Consider the following 9543-nt stretch of genomic DNA (forward strand, 5'->3'; position numbering starts at 1 on the left):
ACTCATTGAGACGAATCAAACAAGACCCCACATGACTATTATTTTTCTTATATATTGAGAAGATTCTAAAAGATAAGATCTTGTAATCAGAAAAAATAAGTTCAGATCAGATCAGAAAAAATAAGTTCAGATCAGATCAGATAAGTTCAAATCAGAAAATTTCAGGTGAACTAAACATAGTCTCAATGAAGCAACTCGAAAGATTAGCTACTTTTCAATTTTTTTTAAAATAAAAATTGCCACTCTTAACGTTGCAACCGATTTAGTAGTCGTTAATAAATGATGGTGATGAGAATGAATTTTAAGTATGATGTTATGGGGAGGCAATTTCAACCCTTAAATTTGTGTTTTTTTCCACTCATTACTACCTACAAAATGATATTGGATGAGAATGAAAATTCAAGAAGAAAAATAGACACTTTATGATAAATTAGCATTACCATGGAAATGAACAATAATTTTCTTGTCAATTTTACATACAAATTCATTCTCGTTACTACCATTTATAACCAACTACCAAACAGGTCGTTAATGTCAAATAAAAAACTTTATTTATTTAAATTTAAGCTAGCTAACATGAAACAGGAAAGTGTTTCTTGCACATAGTCTAGTTACAAAAATGCTTAGTCAAACTCATGAGACAAAAAATATAATTCCTCCGTAACAAAATAGATGTTACACTTTGAAAATTATACTATTTATCTACTATATTTGCCCATGTATTTTTTTAGTTTACATAAAATCAACCATTACTATATGATATGTTGTTGGATTCGTCTCAATGAATATTTCATAATATTAATTCTTATAATTTTTACTAATACATAATTAAAATTATAAATTATCAAAGTACTACATCGACAAATGTGAAAGTCAAAGTGTAGCATCTATTTTGTCAGGGAGTAAATAGTTAGCTAACAAATAGCATCATTCATATCAAGATCAATCTAATATCATACATATTATATATACATACACTTATCACATTTACAAGCAGTGATTGATCGGCTAGCACTGTGTTCACAAGAAGTATGTATATTTCCACTAGACACAAAACGAACTGCAGCGCCTACAAGTCTACAAGAACGCTTATTCACATCATACAACATCCACCTATAACAATAGATGGCAACTCTGCCTTCTACATATTTTCGACTATATAGTCGAAGTTTAGACAAACACCGCCTGGGTTGGGGAGGAGACACAACTCTAATTATACCTAGCATTTTCATGGTTTAAGTATGAGCAGTGTAGCATCATCTGCGTTAATGATAGCCGAAAGAGAACTTTGCCTTCCTTCTAGCAGCAGCTTTTCGTCTAATAATCTTCCACATAACAGCAGCTCGAATTTTACACCAACCAGCCTTAGACTTTACTGTGCCTGGGATATCAAAACTAAGATCAGGTTGCTGGAAGAGGAAACCTACATGAGCAGCAGGAGTTGAAGTTGTTAAGAAGCCATCTCCTTGTCCCCAATTGTTAGCAAGAGAACAAAAGGGTGAGGTTTGAAGATCAGAAAGCTCTCCAAACTGATTGTTTTGGGCAAATGTAGCCATTGGATTGTTTCGGTACCAGTTATAGGCTCCATCAGAGGGCTCAGCAGAGTAATCACCCGTCAGGAAAGAAGATTGTGTAAACCCCTGTATTGGTTGGTTAGTCTGAGAAGCTGAATCATCTTCCAGTAGATAGCCATCTTCAACTGTGCAGGGGTATGATGATGAATCTGAAAGATTAATATCCATCTGCTTCTCTGGTTCATCTGTATGTATAGAAATAAATATTAGAAGCAAAGAAGAAGCAACAACAACAAAACCTTAGTCCTGAAATGAATTGGGATCAGCTAAAATGAACTGCCATAAGAAATAGTCTCTGTGACAAATAAAACATGAGATAGCATTAAAAACTTATTTCGAGGAACAGGATTCATGGTAGTTCCTGTAGTAGTAATACGATCCCTGGGGAAACTCCGAACTTAAAACGGTTATACTTCTTTTCATTTTTTATTTGAGAGAACTTGTCCAAGGTCAATACAGCTTTTAAAGGGAAAGTTTCAACCAGTTTCTAAGGTCACTGGAATATGAAACACCCTTCTCAGAATAAAAGCTCACAGAGATAACGGTGTACTTGTAGAGCATTCCTATTCCTATCCAAAAAGGACAGTTCTAATACCTTGATCTATAGTTGAACGGGCATCATGCTGTAAATCAAGCTTCAGACTAGAATATGCGACATGTTCAATTTGTGGTTGCATTGAAGTAGAGATAGCATATGGATTGTGGACTGGAATCAGCTGGTTCACATTCATGAATGCAGACTCCTTCAACTTATCTACCAGAACCTGACACAGAATTGCATAAGACAAATCAGCCTTAAGTTATTCATAGGAGCAACAATCCCTTACGTGGTCCATATAAAATCATTAACCTTTTGGCAAATATCAACAGGCTGATAATCTTGACCTTCAAACTTCACGGCTACAACTTTGTAGACGCAGTTGAAGAGGAGCTCAGCACCCTCAGCTTCATTACAGTAACTATAATATGTGCCGTCCAGATGGCATTCATTAGCATGCTTCACCATTGTATCCCATGTCCTATTAGCAACCCCTTTGCCAAGCACCTAAAGTAAAGAAAATTGGTTGAAAAATAAATCGAATTGGACCACACAAGGCACAACGGTCTCCAATATAATCACCTACATACGAAAATAACGTTCTTACATTTCGCAGATGCAATGAGTTTATGTGGTATTGCACCAGAAAATCCTTTACTGTCTTGATTCCAATTTTCTCCAATTTTAAATGTGATGCTCCCTGTTTCGATATTTTCTTCAAACGCCAAACTGGATCATCCAAGGATGGTGTACTATGCTTCTGATAGGCTGCAAAAACAAAATTAAGCCTCAGGTGAGAAGAATACAATGGAATCATGAGCACTAGCTGTGCAATCAATTTTTAGATGACATATAACCATTCCTGTTCAGCTGGTGCAGGTTGTTAGACAAGTAGAAAAGGAAGTACTTTATTTAAAACATGTCAAAACCGTAAAACCATTATTAAATCTTTGCACAACAAAAATATATTAAGCTGGAAACCATACGTACAAGAACAACTATTGTAAGATCTGATACTCTGTTGAAAGGCATACCTAGAAAACAATTTACATTTAAAATTCCAATTGTATCCTTGTTCATGGAGCTTATAGCCTTATATCTATTATTGTTAATACTTAATAAACTATTCCTAAGAGATTTTTCTTAATACTGTTTGACACAAGGTTATGTTAACATTGCTTAAGAAGAGGCTTGAGGACAAAGGTAGGTACTGAAAAAGTACTACCGTTCCAAGTTAGAGAGCTGAGATAAGGTAGGGAAGGAGACACTTACATTCCCCACGATGGTCCAGCACTGTAAAAGCTTCACTCACTGCTTCCCTAATGCCAAATTCAAGAGAGGCTCTTGACACTACTCGAACCCCCAACTTGAACTTTCTACTTCTAACCCAGCTCGAGTTGTCAGTAAATGTGATGTTTTCAATGGTTCCGAGACCACCAACAAGTGCAAAAGAAACGTCTCCTACCAATAATGGTCGTTTACCTTGTCTTTCACGCAAAATATTGTTATTAAATTCAGTCTCATTCCAATCATCCCGCCCATCGGCATCAAAATCACCGTTGAGAGCAAAAATCTCAACCTTTATAGAAGAGAACAGACCATGTATCACACTTTTTGACTGTGCATCAACTAGTTTTATTTGAAGAGGCTCATGCTCCTCATCCTCTACCTTACTATTTGTGAAGATAGTAGATGGCAATTTGTTGACAAAAAGCAGCTGCAGGCTTCTTGAAGGAACTAAATCTCGCCGTAGTGAATGTCTGAAAACAATAAATCAGAAACTCAGTGATAATAGCAGAAAAATCAATAACACAAAAGTTGAAGGAATCAGAGGAAATCCATAAACCTCCAAAAGTGATCAAACCTTTCTCAGTCTCTAATGCACCCAACAAGACTCTTTCATTTACCTCCTTCAATTTCTCCTTTTTACTTGCATGTTTACAGTCATACCACCCACATGGCCACACACACAAGAGTACTTACACACATCTTATCATTCATGTGTGTCACACACCAATATAAAACTATTCCCTCCAGTCCAGAGTTCACTAGCGAATAGCAATTAAATGAATATTTATCCTTTACAATGTTATCTTTGATAATTCTTATATCCTGACTCCTGAGATAAAAATCCATTTTAAAACTAAGACCAGCTGCCTAGAGAATGAAGCTTATAATTGATAGTGTAAATTTCCAAAGAACATAATAGTTATAGATTGGATAGTTCTTTTACCAGTCATCAACAGGAAGTTAACTAGATAACTATTTTAACAATAACTCAACAATACTAGAGAATGTCTATCAGACATAGAACTCCTGATCTATAAAGAAAGAGAAGTAAGAACTGTACAAATATATTTAGGTAGGCCACATGCCATGGTATTGAAAAACAAATGGAAGATGAAGCACGCAGAACAAACCTAGGAGATGACTGAAGAAAGAACATCAGCGGCTCCACCTCCTCTTTTACCTGGTTACACGTAACAACATAGTATGAAAACTTTGAAACACAAATCATCATTGAAACATGTATATCATTATTGCATTCAAGAAATGCTAGGAAGAGCATGCTAAGCACATAGAACATAACCCCTTGAAACTTAAAAAACAATCAGGCTCAAAATGATATCATATTGAGGAGTATAGGCTCAAAATGAATATTAAATACCATACACCTGTTAATTTGTTCGAACAGATGTGCAAATATATGTTTTAACAGCTGGATTTTTAGTGATAGATAAGGTAATGCAACATACAGAATGCATTGCTTATAAGAGATAGCTTAGAGATCAAATACATAAATTTAGAGAGCTTGACACAATCTTAACCCAATTTTGCTGTTTAAAGGGTGCAATGAGCTATGTGTAGCTCTCCATAGGTCAGTAAAAAACATAATCAGGCAGTATAAAACATCAACAGAAATCATACCACTTTTCTAAGAGCAGGTTCCAATATTGCGGATATTTGCATTGCCAGGTCTTGGAGTGACACTTCTTTCATTACATAGTTGACAACTCTACAAAAAAAACATTGCAAGTCAATCACCAGATATACTTGAAGATAACAATAACAAATTCCACCCATTTCAAGACATAAACTACTAGGATCAGCTGTAGTGATAACTCACTGTAGCAAACCAAATATCAACAAACAAACAAAAGGCAAAAGAGCATCTGAAAACAAAATCCAATGCACTCACTTTTGAAATTTAATTGGCGGGCTTTTCGAGTCACTGTCGAGTGGTGAATCATAACTCCCACCCTCACCAAATTGCCTCTTGAGTACCATCACAGAGAACAAAAAATGTTTCTTGAAATAAAACTGAAGAGCGGGAAGTAACCAAAAACTGCTAATAGTTTTGCATGATTTATAGAGCATGGGGCATCAAAACAGTCCCCATGAAAGCGCGTAGAAGCTTCATTAAAAAACAAAACTTGCATAGATTCTAAAAGTCAAGCAAAGAATATATAAAAACAGATATGCTTCTACACAAAAAGTAGACATGCTTTAATAAAAGAAACATGCACTAGTATTAATTATCGTTACATATGAATATCCAAACAAGGTAAGTCACACAATTTGCTTAACTAACGTAGAGGTAGTTATGGCCAATCATATTCTTCACTAAAAGTACCAAAATATGCAATAATCATAAATTAAACAAGGCAATTAAAAATCAATGCATCTACTAGCTTAATAGTGACCAAAGAAACGCGTTGAGGCTTGAAAAAACTTCCACTAGTCATGGTCTACTCTTAGGATAACTTATCACCAGACACTTTGGAGAACATGACATAAACAGATTCTAATTTATTAATACAAGTCAGACATGAATGCCCATTTACAGATAAAAGAGCTACAGTACTTGTATTTTGTATAAATCTTTATCTATACATGAGAAGAAAAAAAATCAGATTCTCTCCATCACAAAAGACCCAAACTATTTAGAAAGGATAAAAATAGCTACTAAGTTTTTCTATAAAAAGGAGAGTGCAATTACTGAGTGAATGAGAATAGAATTAGTTCGCATGCCTAACCCAAAAAGAAAGAAAAACATTGATTTTAAGCCTAATTTGCCTTTTTGGTGAGTCGATTAAAGAAATCAAATGTTTCGTTACACAACAGAGGTAGTATATATATATATGAAGAACCTCGAATACAAACGCCGAATTTATTATTTATAATAAGTAAGGCTAAACGGCTAAATATTACCACATATATTTTGATCAAATTTCTTTTCTATGTAGAGGGAGCTATAAAAACAAATGATGTAAACGGAATTTAATCTCAACTTCTAAGCTAACGTCTCCAAAACTTCAAAATAAGCTAATAAACAACAGTTTTTGATCATTAACCTAAAAATATATTTTCTCCGTTTTATAATAATCAGTACACTTTTCATTGTGGGAAGTTTTACATCACTTGCTACATTTTTTTTGGGCAATAAACTCTCTCTATCTCTATCCTCTCACATGATTTTTTTTTTATTATTATTCTCTAACTCTCTCTCCTCCAAAAGTTGCATAAGAATCCGTAAATTGAGAAGTATAGCCGATAGCGAGTAATATGAAACGAGAAAATAATTCATTTAGATTTCTATATTATTTTGTAAGTCATAGTTCAATATTAAAAATTTGCAAATAATGTGAAAGAGTGTTAAACAAAGTGGTCAACACTCAAGACAACCAAGAAAAGACAAGTCAGAAAAGAAAAGACTTTAATATTTTATTTGTTTAGGTCTTGAATAGAGCATTAGCTTATTTCAATAAACAGATTTAGGTCAATGTAGATTATGCAATACAAACTACTAAGTACCACTTAATTCGTTCCAATTTTAACTGTTTTAGAGTTTGAATTCAACTAATTAAACAATTTGTCCCACAAATTCAACAAAAATTATTGGAGATCGAAAACAATAATGAAAAGTTGAAATTACTCTGCAATTGATAAAGTACAATTACATGAACAGAAAAAAGAAAAACAGGGAAGGTGGAAAGAAATTACAATCGAAATTAAGAAGCGTGTTTCGTCCAAGGTTTTTTTTGTGAATGATAGATAAGTAAGCAAGAAATTGACTCAATCTCAATTTTCTCGACAAACAAAATACAATTCAATTCGTTAAATAAAAAAAGTAAAAGGAAGAAATGAAATTCCAATTGCATTGAATTTTGAAAATCAAAAATCGGAGAATTCCACAAGCAAGTCAACTAAATTAGGGTTTCTGAACGAAAACGAAATCTGTAAAAAAAAAAAAAGGAGAGAGAGAAGTGAGAACATCTCTGACCAGTTGAAGGTGAACTGTTGATTCTCGACCACAAGCAATAAGTCATTTTCTGTGTCGAAAAATTTCAAAAAAGGGTAGAAAAGAATTTTCTTGTTGTCTGAAGGAAAGTGCAGAGAAGATGCATTTATCTCGGTAATTGGAGAAACGAGAAAGTAGAGAATAGAGAGAATGTGTGGGGGACTAGTTGGGATCATTAGAGGTTGCCAGGAAGTCTGTAAATTTCTGTTGATGTTTTCTACAACTTTTTCTCTCTCCATACTTCCAGAACGCCGGCTTTCACCACTATGGTAAATAGCCAAATAGGTAAATTAAACGTAAGGCGATAAGGGTGTGTTCTATTCAACTGCAAAACTGGATTTATTATATTTTTAGGATTGATTGGGGTCCTTGAATTGAAGATTGGTGAGTGGTGTTCTATTGGTTTTAATTAGGATGTTTGGTATTGTCAAAGATTTTGAAAAGATTAAAAGATGGTGGATCTGTCTTGTCGAAATGAAATTAGTGGGATTATATCTAAAATAAAGTGTTGTAATTGATAAGTATAAGGTTAACAAACTTTGAAAAGTGTTATACTTCATAGATATGGGATTGGTGGGTGGTGTTTTATTGATTTCGATTAAATGTTTTGGTTAATGAGATTGAGATGATTAAAAGATGGTGGATTTGTCTTCTTAAAATGAAATTAGTGGGATCGATATCTAAAATTAAGTGTTGTAATTAATATAAGATTAGCCAACTATGAGAAGTGTTATACTTCTTAGATATGGGATTGGTGGGTGGTGTTTCATTGGTTTCGAATAAGATGTTTGGTATTGTTGAAGAATTTGGAATGATTAAAAGATGGTGGATATATCTTCTCAAAATGATATTGGTGGGATCATATTTAAAATAGAATGTTGCAGTTCATATAAGATTAACCAACCATGAAAAGTGTTGTAATAGATATGGGATGGATGGAGCAATACCAACATTAATAGTAGAATTGTTTCCTAAAATGGATTAAGTGTGACTTTCGTTAATTGAGGCTTTGAGCAAGAATGTAGATACTCGCTAGACTGATATCAAAAAAGGGAGAAGATCATCACTCATCAGGACAGTTTCTTATAGTGTGTTGTTGCAGTTATTGTTTTTCATATAATAAGGGATTTTTTTGATAAAAAAATCGAATAAAGATTGTAGAAACTGAAAATTCATGCAGCTTTTTGTTTCACCTTTTTAAAAATGGACAGTTAATATCCTTTTCATTTTCATTTTTATTCTAAATTTTTGGGTATTCCACCCAATTTCTTATAGAATAGAGATTTATATGTCAATATTAACACCTGAGAGATACCAATCCTGACCTATTTTTACCTACTCACGAAAAATAGATTAGGCCCTTTTATAAATCACTAAAAAAATGTTTCTTTTTTGAGGTACACTAAGAAAAACATTCTAATAGTTTATGATAAATGGTTGATATACAAAAATGTAGTTTTTTTCCATTAAACTCTTAATTGAAAAGGGATATTATTACAAGTTCCTCCTCTAAATCGTTTGAGAATTATATAGCCCTGTCCACATAGAGAGTTGACATCCATTCATGACATCTTTGACAAAACGTGTTTTTGTTACAATAAGATGATTCTTGTTTCTATTATGAGATGCACAATTTCTATACCAATGAGATTAATAAATTAAGTACTAATCTTCACGTATGTTGTAGGTAAAGTTATGAATGAAGTAATGGAAACAAATTAAATTCATCAATGATCATGATAGATCAAAGTCAAAGTGTGTTGTAGGATATTAAAAAAAAATACATATAGGGTTTTTTTTTTCTATCAAGTGTCATCATCTATATTGAATAACGACTAACGAGGAGCTCAAATCTTCCGCTCATTCTATACTTTGTACTTCCTCCGTAACAGAAAAAATGTAACATTATTTGTCATATTTAGATGTAACATAAAAAATACAACAATTGAAAACTTACTTAATTTAGTAAGAAATTTTCAACATATTTACAACAATGCCATTACTATAAAAAATCCAAAATTATCATTATCACTTCCCTAGGCCCTAACCTCACATGGGCAACAAACCCAATACTCCAATAGCCCCCCTCCCCCTTTTTCTCTCTCCTCCTTTCACTAATTCACCCCTCT

At 33.4% G+C, this 9543-nt stretch overlaps 1 protein-coding gene across 4 annotated transcripts; it reads right to left on the bottom strand.

The window, feature by feature from the left end:
• Positions 1 to 936: 936 nt before the first annotated feature.
• Positions 937 to 7668, bottom strand: LOC104890364 (calmodulin-binding protein 60 B). Of its 4 annotated transcripts, XM_010675827.3 has the most exons (9): positions 7397 to 7536; positions 5312 to 5388; positions 5041 to 5128; positions 4533 to 4582; positions 3385 to 3872; positions 2720 to 2880; positions 2425 to 2619; positions 2170 to 2338; positions 937 to 1759 (listed from the first exon to the last, which is right to left on the bottom strand). In XM_010675827.3, exons 3-9 carry the CDS (start codon positions 5110 to 5112, stop codon positions 1266 to 1268), a joined length of 1629 nt encoding a protein of 542 aa, XP_010674129.1. In that variant the 5' UTR covers positions 5113 to 5128; positions 5312 to 5388; positions 7397 to 7536; the 3' UTR covers positions 937 to 1265. The 4 variants fall into 4 exon arrangements, with proteins under 4 accessions (XP_010674129.1, XP_048499478.1, XP_010674130.1 ...); XM_048643521.1 differs by lacking the exon at positions 5312 to 5388 and having other exon boundaries at positions 7388 to 7668; XM_010675828.4 differs by lacking the exon at positions 5312 to 5388 and having other exon boundaries at positions 7397 to 7538.
• Positions 7669 to 9543: the final 1875 nt, after the last annotated feature.

This window comes from Beta vulgaris, chromosome 4 (genome assembly GCF_026745355.1).
Source record: "Beta vulgaris subsp. vulgaris cultivar EL10 chromosome 4, EL10.2, whole genome shotgun sequence".
NCBI lineage: Eukaryota > Viridiplantae > Streptophyta > Magnoliopsida > Caryophyllales > Amaranthaceae > Beta > Beta vulgaris.